This window comes from Schistocerca piceifrons, chromosome X (assembly GCF_021461385.2).
Source record: "Schistocerca piceifrons isolate TAMUIC-IGC-003096 chromosome X, iqSchPice1.1, whole genome shotgun sequence".
Taxonomy (NCBI): domain Eukaryota; kingdom Metazoa; phylum Arthropoda; class Insecta; order Orthoptera; family Acrididae; genus Schistocerca; species Schistocerca piceifrons.
In genome coordinates, this window is record NC_060149.1 from 295,160,390 (window position 1) to 295,185,246 (window position 24,857).

At 36.1% G+C, this 24,857-nt stretch overlaps 1 protein-coding gene across 20 annotated transcripts in view; it reads left to right on the forward strand.

Annotated features, from left to right (window-relative positions):
• Positions 1-24,857, forward strand: part of LOC124721411 (twitchin) — a 377,390-nt gene that overhangs the window by 27,931 nt on the left and 324,602 nt on the right. For 4 of the 20 annotated variants that reach the window (XM_047246361.1, XM_047246360.1, XM_047246362.1 and 1 more), the window contains exons 1-6: positions 1,245-1,283; positions 1,382-1,468; positions 5,666-5,752; positions 13,537-13,620; positions 17,925-18,008; positions 22,830-22,865. In XM_047246361.1, coding sequence (XP_047102317.1) covers positions 1,260-1,283; positions 1,382-1,468; positions 5,666-5,752; positions 13,537-13,620; positions 17,925-18,008; positions 22,830-22,865 — 402 coding nt within the window. In that variant the 5' untranslated portion in view covers positions 1,245-1,259. Of the gene's footprint in view, positions 1-1,244; positions 1,284-1,381; positions 1,469-5,665; positions 5,753-13,536; positions 13,621-17,924; positions 18,009-22,829; positions 22,866-24,857 lie in introns of those variants that run through there. The other 16 variants (XM_047246371.1, XM_047246373.1, XM_047246374.1 and 13 more) reach the window with 13 other exon arrangements.

A 24,857-nucleotide genomic window follows, 5' to 3' on the forward strand; every position in this document is an offset into this window, starting at 1 on the left:
CGAGTTTTTTGTAATTCAAGGTTGCCTCAACCCCAGTTAACTTGAATCAACACGGCTCTACTTTACACGAATTTTTGCATTAATTTTCCTTTGTTGATGGGACTAATGAATTAGTTTCGTGGATCATTTGCAGAATAAATTGTAATTGAATAGAAGTAGTTGTCAACATTTTCAGTTTGTTTTCAAATGTTGCTTTGCTGTCAGAAATTTTGTATCACTGGGTAAGTGATGAAAAACTTTGGTTGCAGCCTTGTGCTCCCCATGTTGTCCTCAAGACAACCTTAATGTGGAATAATGAACATTACGTTTTGTGCAATCTTATGTTATTGCAATTATTCTAATCACAAATGTGGCTGAACTGATTTGTTTTAGGAGTTCCAAAACGTTCTTTTTCCAGTCTAAATTCTCAATAATATGGACACCTAGAAATTTTGAAGTTTCCACTTTGTTTATTACTTCAGTACCATGTGTTACACTTATCATTGGTATTGTACATCTAGATGTACAAAACTGAATCTTTTGTGTCTTTATAAAATTGAGAGTGAGACCATTCTCAGGAAACCAGTCAATGATACTTGTAAAAACATTGTTTACCATTTCTTCTCTTGCTGTATGTATCCTTCGATTGATTACAATACTATTGTCCTCTCCAAAAAGAATAAATTCTGCTTGTTGTGTATTAGACAGAAGATCGTTTGTATATATGAGGAACAGTAGTGGACCTAGGATTGCGTCTTGAGGAACCCCATACATGATTTCTCCCTTCAGAAGAATCTTGCCTGATTAAAGTGGTTGAATTACTAAGTACAACTTTCCTCATTTTTTTGGTGACATATGACATTACAGAAAAAAGATTTAACTTGCATTAGCTTGATAGTTGGCCTCTTTAAAATCATTCATTGATTTGCTGACTTGACATGTACCATTCTCTGATAATTCATTCCATTCTGTCAGAACTTTATATGATTACAGCAGTAGGAAAATTCATTTTTCTGTTTTAATGTAATTCTGAGGAATTGCAAATTACTGTACATAATTTCTATATTATTTGTTAGTGAACTGCATTACAGTTAATTTTTAAGGTATAGAATGTCTCTGTTTCACAACATACTCAGAGTCTCACTATTACCATTTTTTCAGAGTATCTGAATATCATACAATTTAATTTTTTGAATGAGAAAATAGATGAGATTAAGTGATATTATTCATTTATTTTAGAGTGGCTGGATGTACTCTTGTTTAGAGCGTGATTTTCACAGATGAGAAACTGGTGCTGCATTGAAGTAAGATATTTGAGAAATAATCATTTTTGTTTCATTTTTTCATTCACTTAATTTGTATTTACCCTCACACTTATGCTCCACTATATTGTTGTATTTAGCAAATGGAAGAAATAATTGACATAACTAAAGATGAGGAAGTGCCACAAAAGAAGGCTGACCTCATAAATGAGCTAGAACCTGATAAGGTAATTTATTAGTGCACTATCAATTTACACTTTTTTTGAATCCCCACTTGGTTGCACCCTGTAGCACTGCTGCAGTTACTCTTTAACAAAATTTGCTGCATAACTATAGAGTTTAAAAACTGCCAGTTTTTGCTTAGACCTGTTGTTACGCTATTTAAACAAACTTTCATCAGCGTTGTATTGTCCCAAAAAACTTTTATTAGAGCTTTAGCTTAATGTAATGTAAAAGTAAATGCAATCTGTTTCTGTGTTCATGTAATAGGACTACTGATGCACTTTGCTTCTGTGAAGTGTTAGTTCGCTGTGTGCTTTACAAAGCAGCTAGGCTGAACTGATATAATAAGTGTGACAGTAATTGGACAGGAGAGAGTGAGTGAGTGGTTCAGTGAGTGTGTTCTTATATATCATCGGGTAGTAGTGGTAAACATTTTCAATGTGTTCACTTAATATTTTATTATAATTTATTTCATATTTTCAAAATATGACAGTGCTATTCCATAATCGCTGTGTAATAGAATAGCTCTCATGACATATTCTGGCTTAGTGGCAACTGTCATTTCTATGCAGTATGTTTCACATTGGTTCTACGGAAATGTTTATTAAGTTACTGGGCATATGAAATGCACAAAAGGACTGCTAATATTATGAAGCTGCATGAATTTGCTTCAAGAGAAGCTAATTTTATTCTGCTACCTGATATGGCACATGGACAGTATAAAAAGTGAGGTTTGAAATTAAGTAGGATTGCTTGATTATTGCATTGCAATAATCTTTTATTAGAAGGCATTTGAATAAAGTATGCCATAGATTTAAAAAATCAATTTCAGCACAGTTATCCAATCTCCATAAAGGCATGTGTGCATTCTTTGAATGCTTACAGACAAAAATCTGCCACTCAGCTATGAATTCATTGAATATTTAAGACCATTTTTTAAATAAGTCCACCCATAAATTGTTTTACATAGCTGAGTTGATTAAGATTAAGAAGTACAACATTGTGGATGACCATGTATGCTTTAATATTGTTCATCAAAAACTCTTAACCAAAGATCATGTTACTTGCAAGTGTGAACAATTACATTGTCATGGACAACAAAACCTTTTCTTAAGTTCCTGTACCTCTTGTTTATTCTCACCTTTGCACAGTGACCTCAGTGTCTGGAAGTACAAATTTGCTTTGATTCTTGTGTGTTTGCCATAGGTGAAAGCAATAGTCTTCCAATAGCTCCATTACCAAGAAGCAGAAGTTTATTACCAGACCACTGAAAAAATAATGAAAAAAAATAATGAAGTGTTCGGTCAGTTATTTCAAGTCTGGGTGCTTTAATAAAAAATTAATATATATCTGTGTCTTACTGTATTATAATTCCTCTGATGAAAAATTGCATTGCACTTGAAGAGCAAAGCAAAATTCCATTTTTTAAATCCTCATTGAATAAGTATTGGAAATCATATGCTTGGAACTGTAAATTTTCACCCTTGTTATTATATTCTTGAACACACTGTATGATGGAAAGTAATTTTCAGTTAGATGACACATCAGGTACTGTAACTGAAAATTACATTCCATCTTATTCTGCATTTAAGGATATATATCTCTTAATGACTCCATTCTCTTATTTACCTTTTGCTCTTCCATTTGATCACATGAATGTGTAAATGAGCAGCAAAAGGTATTTGATGTAAAGGTACAAACATGGGCTATAACTTGTGGCCTCTACTGCAATAACCAAGATATCCCCAGAAATGCTCTCCTGCCTTGGAGGATAATTTAAATAGAGTAGATCAGAATATAAATTAATAGAAAAATATACTTTAGGAAGTAACTGGGCAGTGACACAGTGTTAGAGGATCAAGTATAGTTGATTTTATAATACAAAGAGCAGGAGAAGGTACAGAAGGCAGTGAAATGGTTGCAAACGTATATTTGAAGTTGCATTTTTTTTAATCCTACAGTAAGGCAGTGTAGAACTATACATCTGACTCATATCCAGTGGAACCAAACCTGACAACTTGATATGCTCGTTGTCATTTAGATTTTTTTGTCCATTTTCTGTAATGACTTGAGGTAATAATGAGAACCCCCAACCAAAGTTATATTTTGACCCTTTTAGACTTTTTCTGCCAGAAGAATGTTTACAGCCTTTGATTTCTTAATGAGTCCACTTTCATCCAAAAGCCAAACAAATCTCTCTCTCTTTCTCTTCTCTTTTTTAAAGAAGAACAAAAGAATGCCTAAAAATATTAATGCAGTGATGAGCAGTATATACAAAATGAAAATGTTTGAAGTTGTTACTGACAAATATTTCAAGAACAAACTTATTAAAATTACTGATGGAGAAATCAATACAAATGAATTCTGACCACACAATGGTTCTTCCTCAGTTGTCTAAAGTTTGTAAATTTTTGCATATAACTTTTTAGAATATTTTACTTATTTATTCCGAAATGCATTTTCTGCATACTGATGTTCCCATGAAAGGGGGAACAGCTCAGATGCAGGAAGATTTATGCTCCATTCTTTTTGACTTGCATCTTGTGAAAGCATTACAAATTAAACTGGTGAAGTCTTCATTAATCTCCAGGTTCCCTTAGTATAATGAGCAGAATTTATTCCACCTCCAAGTTCCCCTAGGATTAATGAGCTGGACTTCACTTCTTGCAACAAGGGACAACACCTCGCAGCATGTCCAAAATCTCCCTCCCCTACCCCCCACCCCCTCACGCTCCCCCTCCAACCAAACTTATTAAAGGAGTGTCAGTTCACACCTACTCTGATAGCCAAACTTATTATTATCTTTAGAAAGATGAAGAAATTATTAAAGAAAATAAGGAAGTGAAGCACACAGAAAAAAGGCTGAGCCAGCAAAGTAACTTGTACTGGAAAAGGCAATCCAGAATGCAGTTTCATGCTAACTGGCTCAGTCATACAATTGTTAATATCATTGTCAAAGAAGTGGCTTAATCTTATCTTAATAAACTGTAGTGCAGGGCAGCATCAACATGTCATTCTAATACTGTCACCCTCCATTTCCTTTAAGTCACAACTTGAATGTGATGCACACAATGAATTTTTTAGTGATGTCAGTGATGGATAATCATTACAGTGTTGAAACTACAACAGAACTATTCTGCATGTTGTTTGTGAACCACTCATTATTAGTATCTATTTTCAATCCTGCACTATTACTGCATTTGCTAAACTGAATGTTCTCAGTGTGAAGATATGAATTTACCAGCAGATATTGTGTAAAAAGCTTACTGTAAGCTTATTGTGCAGTTTATGTGTTTGAGCATGCATTTGATTATTTAACATATTATCTTGTAAGTATAATATTTATAAAGCAAGTTTTTTTTGCCAACTGCCGTGCATTACTTGTTTAATTCAGTGCTGATTCTTGCCTGCGAAAATTAACTTTGTCCTGCAATAGGTAAAACTTGTTGATAATTACATGGTACTTATATGGGGGAAACACAAGTCTTAGTAGTGTTACACTCGATAGTGTTACCTATATATTTATAGGATCTTTGTAATTCAGAATGCTAGACAAAAACTAACATGAACAGTATGTGAAAATAAAGTTGGAAGGATGCAGATTTGCTTACAGCTTTCCAGTCAGTATGTGATCTCATAAGAAATCAATAAAACTGAGCTGTATATTTCTAATTATCCCTCATTTTATTTTATTGTTCTGAGATCATGTCAAGTACAACCAGCAACTCCTTTTAACTTGCATCTGTTTTGTAGAGTATATGTTGGCTGTTATGTAAATATGAATGCTTAAAATGTTATGTCTGTTTTAACATACTTGCATTACTGTTTGTAACTGTGAACTGTATTATCATCATACAATCATCTAAACATAATATTGACATATGTCATGCTACACATGCAAAATAATATACATAAACTGGAATTTTGATTTAAGTGAATCATAAAGTAAGGCTTCCAAACTTCATTATTTTTCTGGACAGTCAGAACTTGATTGTCATTTTCTGGAAGGTCTATTCCTTCCCGATCCAAAGGGTACATGCTGTTCATCACAATTTTTGGAAGTCTTTATAGAACTGAAGCTCTCATTGTTGCTGCAGACACAACTGAATTTCTGAGAATATTATTTGTATTTGCCCAACATTATCATCAGTGTATCTTAATTCACTTCCATAAGTATAATTTGAATTCGTTATTGTCTTTAGAAAGAGGAGAAAAAAATTGCGAAAAAAGTGGATGAGAAACCAGTAGAAAAGAAGGTTGAACCTGCAAAGAAAGTGGAACCTGGAAAGGTAAACCTGGATGCTATTTTGGTTGTATTCATTTGTTTTTCATTAAACAGAAGACATTTCTCTACCAAATTGCTTGATTGAAAAGATATTATACTCATTAATATGGCACCTTAAATTTCTTCCAGCAGATCATGCCACTGTTTCTTACAAATTAATCATTATTAATCATACATTAAAATTCTTCTGACTGTTTCTATCACTTCTCGTTATCAATTATTGGTTTTATTCATGCTGCAAACATTCCTCATTAATATTTTTCATATTTATAAGCATTTTACTTCCTCGTTTTCTTTTACATCATATTCTGCTGATAACAAAAAACTAACTCTACAGATTGCCTGGAAATATTTTTCATTGCTTCTTTCAAGATAAATATTTTATGGAAGACTCTCTCTGCAGTGATTTGTTTGAATAACAGACTTTTTAATTCCATAACACTGTAATTAGTTTCTATCATGATATTTCAATTCAGAAATTTAATGTGTTACAATTTTAAGATGCGAGTTCACATATGTTTTGAATGTGACTGTGTACTATACAAGATAAAAGAAGTGTTCAGTCAAAAATCTGTGCCCAATTCCTTTGTAACACATTATAACCTCCTGTCATACTTTTGCTACTTGACAGCTCAACATCCAAGGTGACTAATCTTTCCTTCCAGATCGAGCCTTTATTCTTTGTATAACAATGATGCAGAAAAATATTGCTATACTGTTACCACTTATTGAAATTGGAGTGGTATTATTTGATTAGTTTTAAGGTCAAAATTAATAAGTTAAAAAACACTTTAAAATAACTCACTCATGTTTTCATCACATAGGTTATGCTTAATTCCAGTACTGTAAGATGTCACTCAAAGCCCTTGACTATTCAGATGCATTTAACACAGTGACAGTGAGTCTGTGGTGATGATTTTCTGTCTTATGAAGTGAAGCATGAATGCAGAGAGCTAAATAACAGGCTGTTTTTGATAAAGAAGAAAACCTTTTGGCAGTATGTCAGTGTTATATAGAAGAAGACAAGAAACAAAGTAAATTTTCTGTTAAAGACTCTTCCTCTTTTCCAGTTTCCTTCATTCTGAGGAGCAGCATAAAGTTCAATAATTGAAAATGTGGAAGAAGGATGTGTAGATAACACAAAAATGTGATGATCTCTGCACAACAATTGAATGCTTGCTGTTCTCGTTTGCACTCGTCTTGAATACAAAATATTATATTTCACTTTTTAGTAATTAAAACATACAGAAATCAAGTTAACTTCTTTAGCTCTCTGCACAACAATTGAATGCTTGCTGTTCTCGTTTGCACTCGTCTTGAATACAAAATATTATATTTCACTTTTTAGTAATTAAAACATACAGAAATCAAATTTACTTCTTTAGCATCATATTTCTGAGGAGAGGAGGAGGAGATTAGTGTTTAATGTCCCGTCAACAACGAGGTCATTAGAGACGGAGCACAAGCTCGGATTAGGGAAGGATGGGGAAGGAAATCAGCCGTGCCCTTTCGAAGGAACCATCCCGGCATTTGCCTCAAGTGATCAAGGGAAATCACGGAAAACCTAAATGAGGATGGCCGGACGCGGGATTGAACCGTCGTCCTCCCGAATGCGAGTCCAGTGTGCTAACCACTGTGCCACCTCGCTCGGTTCTTATTTCTGAAAGAAAGTTTGTATGGACAAGAAAATAATAGAAACTTTTGAAATGTGGTGTTACAAAAAAAGTCAATGATTAGTTTGGTATGTAAGGCAGTGAGAGAGGGGGTGGGGGGCTATAGAGAGAGACCTCAGCTTGACAATAGTGAACAGATTTAAGTGGATGTAGATTGTAGTACTTATGCAGATATGAAGAAACCTGTATGCATAATTGCCTCAAACAGGACTTTGGACTGAAGACCATAAGAAAATGTATTGGAATGAACCTCGTGCAGACAAACAGTCCAGATGAAGTAGTCCTGGACCTGGAATTAGATGCACTGTCTGTCCTTATGAACCCACAGGTGTTCCACATCTACATATACAGGGTGTTACAAAAAGGTACGGCGAAACTTTCAGGAAACATTCCTCACACACAAATAAAAAAAAGATGTTATGTGGACATGTGTCCAGAAACGCTTAATTTCCATGTTAGAGCTCATTTTAGTTTCGTTAGTATGTACTGTACTTCCTCAATTCACCGCCAGTTGGCCCAATTGAAGGAAGGTAATGCTGACTTCGGTGCTTGTGTTGACATGCGACTCATTGCTCTACAGTACTAGCATCAAGCACATCAGTACGTAGCATCAACAGGTTAGTGTTCACACAAACGTGGTTTTGCAGTCAGTGCAATGTTTACAAATGCGGAGTTAGCAGATGTCCATTTGATGTATGGATTAGCACGGGGCAATAGCCGTGGCGCGGTACGTTTGTATCGAGACAGAACGAAAGTGTCCTGATAGGAAGACGTTCGAAGCAATTGATCAGCATCTTAGGGAGCATGGAACATTCCAGCCTATGACTCGCAACTGGGGAAGACCTAGAACGACGAGGACACGTGCAATGGACGAGGCAATTCTTCGTGCAGTTGACGATAACCCTAATGTCAGCGTCAGAGAAGTTGCTGCTGTACAAGGTAACGTTGACCACGTCACTGTATGGAGAGTGCTATGGGAGAACCAGTTGTTTCCGTACCATGTACAGCGTGTGCAGGCACTATCAGCAGCTGATTGGCCTCCACGGGTACACTTCTGCGAATGGTTTATCCAACAATGTGTCAATCCTCATTTCAGTGCAAATGTTCTCTTTACGGATGAGGCTTCATTCCAACATAATCAAATTGTAAATTTTCACAATCAACATGTGTGGGCTGATGAGAATCCGCACGCTATTGTGCAATCACCTCATCAACACAGATTTTCTGTGAACGTTTGGGCAGGCATTGTTGGTGATGTCTTGATTGGGTCCCATGTTCTTCCACCTACACTCAATGGAGCACGTTATCATGATTTCATACGGTATACTCTACCTGTGCTGCTAGAACATGTGCCTTTACAAGTACGACACAACATGTGGTTCATGCACGATGGAGCTCCTGCACATTTCAGTCGAAGTGTTCGTACGCTTCTCAACAACAGATTTGGTGACCGATGGATTGGTAGAGGCAGACCAATTCCATGACCTCCATGCTCTCCTGACCTCAACCCCTCTTGACTTTCATTTATGGGGGCATTTGAGAGCTCTTGTCTACGCAACCCCGGTACCAAATGTAGAGACTCTTCGTGCTCGTATAGTGGATGGCTGTGATACAATATGCCATTCTCCAGGGCTGCATCAGCGCATCAGGGATTCCATGCGACGCAGGATGGATGCATGCATCCTCGCTAACGGAGGACATTTTGAACATTTCCTGTAACAAAGTGTTTGAAGTCACACTGGTACATTCTGTTGCTGTGTGTTTCCATTCCATGATTAATGTGATTTGAAGAGAAGTAATAAAATGAGCTCTAACATGGAAAGTAAACGTTTCCGGATGCATGTCCACATAACATATTTTCTTTCTTTGTGTGTGAGGAATGCTTCCTGAAAGCTTGGCCGTACCTCTTTGTAACAACCTGTTTACTCCACAAGCAACCATATTGTGTGTGGCAGCGCATACTGTGTACCACTACTTGTCCTTTCCTTTCATGTTCCACTTGCAAGTAGAACAAGGGAAAAATGACTCTGTATGCCTCCATATGAGGCCTAATTTCTGGTATATTATCTTTGTGGTCCTTATGCACAATTGTGTGTTGGCAACAATAGAATCATTTGGCTCTCAGCTTCAAATGCTGGTTCTCTAAATTTTCTCAATATTGTTTCTGGAAAAGAAAGTTGCCTTCCCTCAAGAGATTCCCATTTGAGGTCCCAAAGCATCTCCATAACATTTACATGTTGTTTGAACCTACTGGTAACAAATCTAGCAGCCCACCTCTGAAATGCTTCAATGTCTTCTTTCAGTCTGACCTGGTACCAATCCCAAACACTCAAGCAGTACTCATGAGTAAGACATTTTAAATTGTACTATTTCTGTAAATACTTTTGTTTGTTACTGAGCATGAAAACTACACTCAAGGATAGGTCACACCAGCATCCTAAATGCAGTCTCCTTTACAGGTGAACCACTCTTTCCTAAAATTCTCCCAATAACCCAAAGCTGTCCATTCGCTTCCTCTACCACAGCTCTCACATTCTCATTCCACCTCATATCGCTTTGCATCGTTATGCCCAGATATTTAAATGATTTGACTGTGTCAAGTGGGACACAAGTAATGCTGTATCTGAACATTACAGGTTTTATCTTCCTACTCATCTGCATTAACTTACATTTTTCCACATTTAGGGCTAGCTGCCACTATCACACCAACTGTAAATTTTGTCTAAGTCATCTTGTATCTTCCTACAGTCACTCAACTTTGACACCTTATCATAAACCATGGCATTATCAGCAAACAACCACTGATTGCTGCCCATTCTGTCAGCCAAATCATTTATGTATATAGAGAACAACAGTGGTCCTATCACACTACCCTGGTGCATTCCTGACGATACCCTTGTCTCTGATGGACACTTGCCATCTAGGACAACTTACTGGGTTCTATTATTTGAGAAGTCTTTGAACCACTCACATATCTGTGAACTTATTCCATGTGCTCCTTTCTTCATTAACAGCTTGCAATGGGGCACCATGTCAAATGCTTTCCAGAAATCTAGAAATATGGAATCTACCTGTTGCCCCTCATCCATAGTTCTCAGTATATCATGAGAAAACAGAAAGCTGAGTTTTGCACAAGTGATGCTTTCTAAAACCATGCTGATTCATGCACATACATTTATTAACCTCCAGAAAGTTTATTATATTCAAACTGAGAAGATGTTCAAGGATTCTGCAGCAAACAGCAGAAGTTAGGGATATTGGTCTGTAATTTATTAGGGCCATTCTTTTACCTTTGTTGTATACTGGGGTCACCTGCACTTTTTTTGAGTCACTTGGAACCTTGTGCTGGGTGAGAGATTCATGATAAATGCAAGTTAGGAGCTGTTGATTTATTTGTTTTCAAATTTTTCAGTTGTTTTTCTACACCAGGTATGCTTTTTACTGTGTCATCCATACAGGAGTCTGTCCTATGGTCAAATGATGATATGTTTGTGTTTGTATGATTCTCCTGTGCGAACCATTTCTTGAACATGAAATTCAAAACTTCCACTTTTTTTTTGCTGTGTTCAACTGCCACACCAGATTGGCTGACAAGGGACTGAATATAAGCCTTAGATCTGCTTATCAATTTTACGAAAGACCAGAATCTTCTTGGGTTCTTTGCCAGATTTTTTGCCAAGTTGTGATGGTGGTATTTGTTGTATGCTTCTTGCTTAGATCTTTTCAGAGTCACACAAATCTATATTAACCTTCACTTGCCATTTATGCATTTCCTTTTGAACTAAGAGTGCAACAGCCTCCACAGCATCCATTGAATTTCGTTATTAAACCATGGTGGGTCTTTTCCATCCTTTATCCGCTTACTAAACACATAACTCTCCAGACCATGATTTACAATCTACATAAACTTTGCCCATAATTCCTCTACATCCATCTTACTGGAACTAGTGATCCCAATTTATTGCCTGAGTGAGATCTTAATAACTGTGTATTTGCTCTATCTAGGAGAAACACTCTCCTAGCCTTCTTAACTGATTTATTAATTTTCGTAATCATAATTGTTATGATGACATCATGACTGCTAATCCCCATTTCCCCATTTCTATACTGACATTGTCGACAAGGCCTGGCTTATTTGTAGCTACAAGGAGTAAGATATTTCCATTGCATGTCAGCTGCCGAGCTAGCTGCTCAAGACAATTTTCAAAAAATGTGTTGAAAAGTGTTTTGCATGACTGTCTCTCAGTATCCACTACAATGAATCCATAGACATTCTAGTCTAAACTCAGCAATTGGGTGGCCAGTAAAAACATCCAACAATTAGTGTGGTTTCACCTACAACTGTTATATGTAACCATATAACTTTGCTGTCACACTCAACTTCGTCTTCAATAGAGACAATATTTTTCTCAACTGCAATGAACAGTCCCCATCCTATGGCCTCTAACCTGTCTCTCCAATATGCGTTCCAATCACTCACTAAATATCTCAGAGCTTTCCACATTAGGTTTCAGTCAGTTTTCAGTCCCAAGAATAATTTGAGTGGAGAACTTTCCTGGATGTGAGTAAATTGGGTACTTTATTATGAGTACTTCGACAGTTTACTGATGAAATTGTAACAGTTGAAATGTATTTGTTCTGAATGCCATTTGACTTACCTTGCTGCATATCAACTGACAAGTGTTCATCAGAGCACATCAAATGACTGTTTAGCCTAAAAACCCTCATGTGCACTACAGAAGTAATCTGCTACCTGAGTAACTGCTTCCTTTGGATAGTGCACCCCTAACCTATCAAAGGGAGCCCTACAAATCCCCACACAATAACACAGGCCTAGAAATCTTCAGCCAAGACTGTCACAGAGTCAACGAAGCTTGTGGTTGAGACCCTCCATTCAGCTCCAAACCAAAGGACCGTGATCAACTGTGGGAATGATTCAGCAAATTGCAAGCTCAGCTTGGACGTGACACCTGAGGCCAGCAGTCTCCACCAGCTGCCTGTATAAACTGAGGATTGCCTCAGAACCCATGTGACAGGCTTCATTGGTGTCGACCTGAGTCACAACATGCAGATGACTGCACTCTGCACACTTGGTAGCCACAGGCAAGGCCGCCTCCACATCTGGGATAAGGCCCCCCGGCAGACCCTCAAATTAACTTTCATATACAAGGACTATATTCTGGCAGCTCCCGTTGTAGGATATTCTGTTACATTGTGGTTTTTAATCATATTGGGATCGTAACTGAATTTGCAGTTCCATATCATTAACCTAAACTAGTCAGGAAGATTCTGGTACCCTTAAAGAAGTGAATATTGGTGATTTTAATAGGAAAAAGTCACATGTGTATTGATTATATTTGCAAAAGTTATCAATATGTATACTATGTGTAATATAAATTGAATACTGATCATAACAGAATGACTGTAATGACAAATGATAAAAACTAATGAAAACGTTTGCCAGTAGTATTGTTTTGGAATGATAATGATAAAATTATGAGGCACCAAATGGCAAAACTGGAATTATACTCCTGTCAACCTCAGACGGGAGGCCCTCGTCACACGACATTTCATTTCAGCACATCACTCTTTGTCACAGGCTGTGGTATTTTTATATCACCTTATCTTTTAAAACTTATCAAGATTACAAAGATAAACAATCACCTCCCATGAATATAAGTATATTTTTGTGAGACAGATTTCAACAACAGAGCGTGGCAGTATCATGCATGCTAATGTCTTAGAACTTATGCCATTTGGATACTAAATAATCCTTCTGGTGTAATGGAATGCTGTTCTGTCATGATGCATTTTATATACGTCACTGTAACCCTTTGGTAAAGTTTCAGGCTCCTATCGTATTTAATATTGCAACAAATGAATGAAAGTTGCTGTAAACAGAATTTCGTTACCTGTTTCTGCAGTGAGATTATTTTAACAGTGACGCCCATTCGACATAATAAATGTATTACCTAGGTAACGTTTTCGTTGGGTATGAGGGATTCTCCTTTAACAACTCTGCTTAACCTTGAAACCAAAATTATTGCACAGTATCATTACTGCAACAGTGTTACCCACTTTCTGCACTGTAATTCAAATTCATTATTGTCTTTAGAAAGAGGAGAAAAAAGTTGAGAAAAAAGAGGAAGAGAAACCAACACAAAAGAAGCCTGAGCCTAAGAAAGTGGAAACTGTAAAGGTAAATGTAAAACTTATCTCCTTCCCTTCACTTGATTTCCATGAAAAAGTGCACTGTTTTGCAGCAACATTTAACTTCTGGAGTGTAATGTTTTACACACAAAATAAATTATAATTCTTCAAGTTGCTCTTTCTCTCTTCGCTACCAATAAATCTATTTTTAAAAATAATCCAAAAGGTAACTGGCTTCCACACTCACTTCACATTTTTCTGTTTTATGGTACCATATGACTAACATAGTGTCTGTTTGGGATCTTCTGTAACATCTTATTTTATGGTAGGCCATTTTTGTACCATATGATTTAGCAGAGAAAGGATAGATCAGTTTCATTTTGTGTTCATGCCTTTTCGGGCTTATGAATTTGATAATGAGGCTAAAGATCTAAGACCAAGCAGATAAAAATGTTTAACATGCATTTGTGACAATGTTCTCTCAGGCACTGATGAAAACTGCTATCAGTATTTTCACATTTTCTGTAGATAAAATGGGAAAAAATCAACTTCGTTTCATAGCCACACTTAGCCACTTCATAGGTGATTGATGAGTGCTGGTAGAAAAACTATTACATGGAGAAGTGCCTCTTAAGCAATTTATATTATATCTGTATAGCATACTAACACATTGATATTCTATTGTGAAATGCTAAGCGTAGAAACTAACCATACAGGTATTTCTTAACAAAATACTAAAGCCTGAGTGCATATACTAAAATTGTTTGCTAAGTTTGCTGTTAGCATGATGGTATTAATATACATGATTTTTGTTTTAACTGCAGTTCATACTATACTAGAAAGTAGGTGTCTTGACAATATACATACTGTATTTGCACTGAACAATAAACAGAAAAAGTTGTCTTTTTGCATGTAGTAATTCCTTGAACAATACTTCTGTTAACAATGTACGAATGTACTTTTTAATGACATAGGTATGTGCCTGACCTATAATTACTTTGCTAGAAAATATGTATTTCATCTTTTTGTGCCAACTTACACATTGCTTGTCATTTATATACACACACACACACACACACACACACACACACACACACACACACACACACACACACACACACAAAGTGTGAATACAATCTTCAGTGACATGGTAGAACATTGGCACATGGACATAAAATGCAAAACTGTGTGTATGTGTGTGTGTTTTAATATGAAAAGAAACAATATTTGATGCCCACATCCCAGTGTTTCTTTTTTGCCATATCACTGAAGATTCTATTCACATATCATCATATTCTGAACTGTCTAAACACAAAGCACTGCACAACAATAGAATGTATTCTGATAATAGGTCCTACATAGGTTCATTTAAAATAGTAATATAGCAACTGATTACAGCTACTTTCAGAGTGTAGCAGGAATAAATTTTGTAAAATACCGGGTGATCAAAAAGTCAGTATAAATTTGAAAACTTAATAAACCACAGAATAATGTAGATAGAGTAGATAGAGAGGTAAAAATTGACTCACATGCTTGGAATGACATGGGGTTTTATTAGAACAAAAAAAGCTAGACGTGTGAAAGATCTCTTGCGCGCGTCGTTTGGTGATGATCGTGTGCTCAGCCACCACTTTCGCCATGCTTGGCCTCCCAGGTCCCCAGACCTCAGTCTGTGCGATTATTGGCTTTAGGGTTACCTGAAGTCGCAAGTGTATCGTGATCGACCAACATCTCTAGGGATGCTGAAAGACAACATCTGACGCCAATGCCTCACCATAACTCCGGACATGCTTTACAGTGCTGTTCACAACATTATTCCTCGACTACACCTATTGTTGAAGAATGATGGTGGAAATATTGAGCATTTACTGTAAAGAACATCGTCTTACTTTGTTATGCTAATTATTGCTATTCTGATCAAATGAAGCGCCATCTGTCTGGCATTTTTGAACTTTGTATTGTCTTGGTTCTAATAAAACCCCATGTCATTACAAGCATGTGTGTCAATTTGTACCTCTCTATCTACATTATTCTGCGTTGTTTTTTTTTTCGGTTTTCAAATTTATACTGACTTTTTGATCACCCGGTATAATAGCCAGGAATTTCTATAATCATTTACAGGGTACAAAGTTGTGCCACCTTCACAAAAGCTGTTTGGAATTTATTATGAAACACAGATATGTGTTTTGACTTTCTCATTATACACTGGTGTGCAAAGCTTAAGGATGAAAGTAATTTTTGCATGTTGTGTCAGTATCAAGTTAGATAGTTCACTGAAAGCTGGACAGTTCAGAGAAAGAACTGGTACAGTTTAGTACATACGGTAACTGCAAGAAATGTGTAATTAGGCAAAGAGAAATGACACTTGTAATTAGGCAAAGAGAAAAGACACTTTCATTCAGAGGCAATAATAACACTGAAATCACTGTGATTCATGGTGTTCCCCTGGACATTACAGATGGCGGGACATGGGTCTTAACAGGGTGTGTGATCACCATGAGTACATGCTTTGCAGCATGCTCCCATGCTGGCCCCAATGTTGATTAGGAGTTCTTGTGGGAGGGCATTCCATTCCTCCACCAGCAAGTTTGACTACTGCTGGGTGGTCATTGCTGCATGTAGATGTGTCACAATGTGTGTCACCAATGTATCCCACATGTCCTCAAATGGATTTAAATTGGAGGAATGGGCAGGCCAGGTCTATTCATCAAGTATCCTCTTCTACCAAGAGCTCCTCCACATGTGCTGTTCAATGCTGTTATGCATTGTCATCCATAAAAATGAAGTCAGGACCGAATGCATCCCTGAAAAGATAAACATGGTGAAGAAGTACAGACTCACAATAATGTTGACCAGTGAGTGTACCATGTTCAGGTACCTGGAGGTTAGTATAGCCATACAACATTATGCTTCCACTCCCATAATAACTGCACAACCAAAATGATTATGTTCGACAATGCTGGACCTACCCTCATATGGCAAAAGGTGGGAACACGTAATGCACCCAGGAATGTTGTCAAACATGATTGTTTTGGTGGTCCATGTGTTAGGTGTGGTGTGACATAATGTTGCATGCTCATACTGACCTCCTGTTCTTTGAACATGGTACACTCACAGATCAGCATTATTATGACACTGTACTCCTTCCCCATGCATGTCTAACCTCATTTTTATCAATGACAATGCATGTGTGCATTATTATGACACAGCTCCACTGACTTAACTCCTACTCAACACATGTGGGATGCATTGGGAAGACATATTATAATATGTCCACATGTATCAAGGACCATCCAGCAGTTGTCAACCTCACTGGTGTAGGAATGGAACCAAGTACCACAAGAACTCCTTACCAACATTGTGGCCAATGTGGTAGCACACTGTAGAGTATACATTGCTGTCCATGGTGATTACATGCCTTACTGAGAACCACCTTTTGTAATGTCCAGGGTACCATCATGAATTGTGCTTACTTCATTGTTATTATTGTCTTTCAATAAAAGTCCCATTTCTGTTTGTCTCATTGTGTGTTCCTTTCAGTTACCTTATGTACTATAATGGCAGGTCTGTTTATGTATTGTCCAAATTTAATTGAGCTATGTTACTTGGCAGTAACTTTTGAAGGCTACTCTCATCCTTAAGTTTTGAACACCAGTGTATGAGATTTTACTAAATGAAAATTTTGCTGTTTCTTTAATATGATATGTAGTAAATATAAATTCAAGAATTTGTTATTTACAGCATTTAATAATGAGAAGAACAAAATAGACTGCAAACATCGACATTGACAACTTACACAACATGTCTTAAAAACTGTAGTTACTTCAGTGTCTTAGTAGATACAAAAACGCTTGCAGAAAATGACTACGTGGAAGATTACACAATCCTTTGCATACTACTGCTTCTCAAAATTTTTCTTCTGTGTCACAGAAGTAATTGGCATTGCTAGTTATCAGTGACAATCAGTATCATCTATGCAGTAACTACATTATTTTTTAAACTGCTATAGATATTCTTTGGGGAAGGAACATTATTTGGCATATTGCCGTGTATTTAACCAATTCACACCTAGAGTATATATTTCCAGAGTATGTTATCTGAATGAAACCAGCTATTCAGAAACAGTATTAAAACATTCCATTGATATTTGTTACATTCTGTTTGGTAATGGCATAGTAGGAGAATATCATTGTTAACTGCCCCAAAACTACTACTGGTTCTGCTAATTAGATTAGATTTAAAACATGTTTTGTTCCATAGAATCTTGTGGATTTGAAACATTTCAGAAATAAGTATTATGATAATGATCACCACAGCTTGTCACTTAACTCTGTAACACATTATCCTCTATAGAAGGTGGAAGAAAAAGTTGAGAAAAAGGAGGAGAAGCCAGCGGAAAAGAGGGTTGAGCCCATTAAGAAAGTGGAGCCAGAGAAGGTAATTGTAAACAGTATTCACACTTACAACGGTACAACTTCTGGGTAACTTTCTAACAGTAATACTGCAGAACAAAGACTAAATTCTTCCACTATTTCTGTCACTGTTCACACTGCTTAATCATTACACAAACTATATATAATGTGAAAGGATTTTGGTCATGAAAACTAAATAGCTGGTAATGAATGATATGCAGAATTTCTTTATCAAATGGTTTACAGAGAGAAGTGATATCCTTTTCACTTTAAACAACTTTCAAATTATTGACAATATTTATAACCTCTTTTTGCATAGATGAATAGTCACCAGAGGCTTATGAAACAAAAATCAATGAAATTTTGCTGTGTCACTAGTCATGAAGATAAAACCATCAACTTTTTTTATCTCACTATGGTATTTTTTGTACCACATTAAGTTAAGTAATATGACTCTTTTGTAGGGTTCACTGAAAACAACAAAATAAAAATACATTGAATATGGGGATTTCTATGCTGTTGTTGCAGCCATTTGAGTAGCCACTTAGAAGTTTAAACCACCCTTCAGGGAAACTTGCACCGCAGAGTTGAGGCAGAAAGTTATGCTTGAACAGAGTTTACAAAAGTTTAAACATTTTTTGTATCAAACAAAATGTAATATCCCTGAAAGCCAATTGGCCTGTTTTGTAGCCTGATCAAGTATCTCTTGCATTCATGATGCTGGTTTCCATTGAGGCTTCAGCAGCACCAGTTTTTGTGGAGAGTGGAGTAAACTTCTGAACTACCATAAACACTGTCATAACAACAGCACAGAAATCCCTGTATTTGCTGAATTCTTAGTCTATAATTTATTGTCAGACTTGCAAAAAATCATAATTGTATTTGTCTCATATAGATCTTCGTTGTGGTGGAAAAAAGCAGAGTTACATTGTTTTTTTTTTTAAAAAAAGTGAGTGTCTGTGTCTCAGTTTTAATGACATTTGATAACATGTTAACTTTTGTTTTATGAGTCCCTGGTGACTACTTCTCTAGATAAAAAGAGATTATAAATGTCTTGAATGAGCCATAAGCTATTTCAGGTATACAGTTTAGGTGCTTCACTGTGTATATATCTTACATTGAGTCACATTAACAATCTGTTCGTGTGCATTTATAATGTCAAAACCTGGATTCAGCTCCACTAGGTGTAGTGAGACTTCTGATTTTGTTCTAATAACACAACTCAGTGCATGATGTCACTCATGTTTAAGAAATACACTGACTGTTATGTTCATAATGCTTCAGTGTTTTTGACAAAACCTGCAAAATAATACCTCCTATCTGTTGGTATTGCAGTAATCATAACTTTGTCTACCATAATGTCAACTTTCTGGATGGAGAAAGTTCATTGTACTGATGCTTCTGAGTTACATCTTTAGCCCAAGATGTGAGCATGAGAATTGTGCAGAGGGAATGTTATCTTATAGATACTGTTATTTCATGTCTTATAAATGTGTTATATGGTTTTACAAAAACTTCCTTTGTCTTTATTTTCATTTGGTGTGTCTTTGTTTTGATTTGGTGTGTTAAAACAACGTCTTGCCAAATGAAAATTTTCAAGAAATGATGAAACTTTAATGATTACTGGAATTGTAATAGTAGTGTTTTATACTGCTTCTTTTCAATCTGCCATTAGAAGCTGCACATATTTTGATTTCTCTTTGCAGTTGTGTAGTTAACTCATAAACAGCAGTTTGGTACATACTTTATCTTTAGTATTCATTTGTCCACAACTTTTCATGTGACATTGATGAATCACTCACTCACATATTCACATATCCATCCCCCTCCCCCCCCCCCCCCCCCCCCCCTCCCCTCTGACCCTCTGAAGTCATTTATAGATTTTGTTCTCACTTCCTTTAGTGGGTTGGTTGGTTTGCGGGATTAAAGGGACCAGACTGCTATGGTCATTGGTCCCCTTCCTTTAGTGTTTTACTTGATATTTATTAGTTCTTGTAGTCATTTCTTATGTATTAGAGATACAATCATAATAGAAAATTGTTACCATTACAAAGAGACAGAAAAGCTGGTAGAAATACAATAGAAAATCGTACTTGTAGTTCTCAGTACTATACTTTTCTTCTTCATGGAGGAGAAGTGACCAATCCCTTTGAGAGTTGCACGTCATGGATGTAAGTGCTGTTCAGCCTTTCTCTCTCTTGGTATTATCCGTGTAAGTGTTTCATTACAGAATATGAAACAAATTCTAAAATACTGGGGTCATTTTGCAGGTTACTGCTTTATATTTGTTCATAAATCAAACAAATCCTGTTCCCTCTCACGTTCACAACTTTTTAACATATTTATTATTATTAGCTGGAAATCATGGTGATTCAGTTTTTGTTTCCTATTTTGAGAACATAGATCTCAGCTCTGATTGTACAGAGAATGTAGAAGTGAATTTCAGTCAGAGAGCAATATTTAAGAAGTGACAGCAGAAAAACTGACAAAGCCTCATCAATTACAACAGTAAACTGCGCTCTTTGAAGACAATGGTGTATGTACTGAATTGACTGCAATGAACAAAGTTGAAACGTACTTCAGGTTTCGAATAAACCCTTTCTTCTCACTAGTGCAAGGAACTGTATTTTGACAGTTGTTTTGTGATAACACCATCATACCTTTATGGTTATGAAAGAGCATGTGTGTTGGCACTTACAATAATTGCTCCATTATCTTTTGGGCAAATTTCAAAGCTAAAAATTTCTGTTGTTCTATTTCATATGCCCTGTTTGTCAGTTCATTCTAGAGTACCATTATCCATCTTCAGTATAAACCTAGGACACCTCATCTACTCTCATCCCTTCTTCTCTTTCTAGGTTGAAGCTAATTATGTTCTCCTCATAAACTAACTTTACTGTGAACTGAATTATAGCGATCTTCTTCTTCTCTCTCTCTCTCTCTCTCTCTCTCTCTCTCTCTCTCTCTCTCTCTCTCTCTTTTTTTTTTTTTTTTTTTTTTTTACCCTGGTACAGGTCTCAAAATAATGTTCTCCATTTCTAATTATTATAATTTCTCAACAATTCACTTCCTCACTCACTGAAATATTGAATTCTGTCATAATTGCATTTTTGTAGTTATATGGGTGTGTGATTTATACAGTCAGTTATTTTTATATTGGCTTAACAGATGTCACCATCTTCATCAGTGAAACATAATGCCATGACATATTGCAAAATGTACATGGTGTATGTAGTAATGGTAACTACAGAGTGATAACTTAGAGTTAATGAATCAAGCTTATGTACAGATCAATTCACTCTTAAGTTAATTATCAGTCTGTGGTTATAATTATCATATACAATTAGTAAATTTTGTGACATGTCATGGCACTATCCTTCATTGATGAAGTTATTGATGTCTATGAAGCCAACATCAAACTTCTGAAGATAACAGATTTATTTGTTGAAACCAGTTAAGTGAAATAAATATGCCATCAAAAGGCGACATATTTGTGACGGAATTATTCATGATCCTTATTTATACAAAATAGACTTCTTTTCTGCCTGTCATCACTATTTTTATTTCAAAATGACTGGTTTCAGGCACTACCATGTATATGACAATGAAGTGATAGTTGTGTTAAGACAGATTACTCTTTAACTCTGAGATATGAATGCAGATAGGTGACATTGTCAGAAACCAGCTAGTTTGAAATAAAAGCAGTGATCACCAGACAGAAAATAAGATTATTTTGAATAAATATTCCAGTTGTGCAGCAGATAACTGAATTTTATTCTGAAAACAAATATATGACACAGTTGCTGAAAAAATAACAGTTATGAATAAAATCATCAATCAGTTGTTTCACAGTGGCATGTTATCATGAAGTTTATTGAAGAGAATTTCATTTGCTACACAACCCTAATACCATGAATATTCTGTATTGATTGTGAAGCCCTTGGGTAATTTTTTCAATTTGTCTCAACTTTATTGAAGGTTGTTTGTCCAGCAGCTCAATTTTCATCATCCTAGCAAATGCAGTTATTCATATGATCACGAAGTCATCCTTCCTAAGTTGTGAAACAAACGTATGAACTCATTTCACTGCTAGGTTTGACACTTACTGCTCTGTGATGAAGAGCCTTTACAGTTATGTGTAGATGAGCACATACATTTCTTGTGGGGATTAAGATACAAAATTGCTAGGTAATTTCAGAAATTTTTAAATTTTATTTTAACTGAAAATGCTTGATTTTCTATACATGGCAGTTTGTATTTATATTTACTTATGTATATACAAATGCTAACTGCAGTAATGCTATATTGAGAAACTTGAATTAAAAAGTATTTTAAGAAATGATCTGAAGACACCCATCTTTCATGGGGCTACAATAACTGAATCCCAAGAGAAACTTAAGGGTTAAACAACATGTGTTTGGAGAGTTCCTTGACTAAATGCTGGCCATTTTGAATCATAGTGTTGAAATCCATTTTTATCATGGGTGATTTTTTACTATCTAATAAAGATAACGCCATAACCATATGAAAAATAAAATTTTTGGAGTGATAATGAAAGCTATTACATTTGTAATAGCTTTCATGGTGTATGTAGTAATACAGGTTGGCATCCAGTCCAGTCAATGCCTAATTACACATAAAACTACAACCAGCTTTTTGGTGTAGGATGCAGAGTAAGAGTGATAGTACCTCTCTTCAGTGTGCTTCTCTTGTCAGTCACCACACATTGTTTAGATTTTGAGAATATTCTCCTATAAATAACTTTATTGCAGCTTTTTACTCATCACCACAAAAATATGGTAGACAAGATAATATGAGGTTTCTAATTATCTGTTTCATATTTCAGAAAAAGGAACCAGAGAAAAAGCCTGAATTGAAGAAGGTAAGCAAAAATATAAATCTGTAATAGATTAGTTTTCTAATGAAAGATTTGTTAATTTTTGGTCCTTTAAATTACATATTGTAAACTATCTACTCATAATGTAAGACAAGTCATTGTGATTGCAACCTACAGAATATGTTCATATTATGTGGTGAACAACACATTATAACTTACATCAAATAATGATGTACAGTACATAATGTTGTATAATACATAATATGGGTAAGTTATGTAATCTCCGATAACAAAAATATCTCAGAGCAGTGTCATCTTGAAGCAATATTTCAGCTAGATTTCTCCTAGTCATCTTCAATTCAAATGAAGATGATGACTAGAAAATTCATTGAAATATTGCTTCAAGAAAATACTGTGCTCCATAGCCAAGATCCTAATGCATGCATGTGAGGCTGCATTCGGCTTGGAAGTAGCCAGTTTGAATCCTGGTGGTGAAAGAGAGTTTGACACCAGTATATGGTTCACAAGGGGATTAGAGGTGGTGGCATAATGGTCCTAATCAGCAGACTTTCCACCAAGGTCCTGGATTAAATTCCAGATTTCTCTGTACCTTTGTCATGGAGTGAGGGCATGTGACATTGTAGATGTCGATCTGCCTGTCAGATGGTGATGTTGAGATCTGTGGTCCCTTTGGTGCTGTTGAAGAGGAGTAGGCTATTTGCTGGGACTAGGTTTCACCCTCTCTTGTCTCTCATCTTACTTCACATATATAACACTGTGTGATGTATAGAACATTATACTCACCTACACTCAACAGATAAACTTAAGATGTAAATCTCATACATTGTGAGGAAAGGCCCTATTGTGAGCAGAGAAAAAAAATGCTTTCCTGTTAGGTAGCTTTACAACCCCTTGGTATTTTCCAGCCACCAGTGCCTTATGAATCTTTCTTTTTTTTCAGTCTATGCATTCACTTTGCTGATAACCCAAAAAGAAACAATTTTATGTGTGTTCCACATTTTGCTTCCACAGCTGTTGATACCTAAAGGTATATGTAAATCACCACCTGAGAAGTTGAGATGGTGATTAATATATACTGGTACCCCAATGGGTCTTTTTTTATTGTGTTACACGGGATAATTGGCCTCGCTATTCGCCAGTTTTGAGTTTACATTTATTATAAATTAATGCTATTTTCTCATTTGTTAGTGAATATAACCTCAAAAAAGTTTCAGGAAATTAATAACTTTTATCCCAGTTTTTTTTTTCCATTGTCTTAATAGAAATCTCATTTTATATAGTAATTGCTTCAATTCTTAAATGGAATTAAAAGCACTTTAACTTAACAGGTCCAGAAATTAAGAGACACTCAGCAGGCATATTTTAATGTTATGTGTCTACTGTTCTGTGAAACTTTGAACCAGCGACATTGCAGCCACACTGTGAAAGATTTTCTCAAACATGGTATGAGCAACTTGGAATTACCATGACTATTGTCAAACAATTGGAAACTGCTGCAAATGAGTGTGTTGGGAGAGCTCCCGAGAGTCACATATAGGAGATATGAAAGATACCTCAAGCACTATCCTCTCCTGTGGATCTTGTCTCCTCTACAGGAAGTACAAAATCTATTACTACTCATTCATTTAACTGTGAATGGTAATTTAGTGATAGCATTAAGTGCCCTGTATAGGGAAGACAGAGACTAGGGGGGAACTCAAGCTGTTACTTCAATTTGTCTAACCAACAAGTTAGAGGTAACATCTTTCACTGAAACCAAAACTGAGCCAGTGAGATTCACTTCACCTGTTGGGTAACCTACTGTGATCAGTATTAAGAGGAGGCAGAAACGAAAGGGAAGGATTCAGGGAAATGGCAGTGGGGGTGTTGGGAAGGAACAATAGGTGCACTCAGTGTGTATACCTGGGGATCTAATTCTGCATGTTGAAGAAGCTAATCCGGCAGCCATTGAGGGAACAGGGTGCAAAAACAGCATATTTTGGTGCCCATTGGAACAAACAATTCCTCCTATCTGGG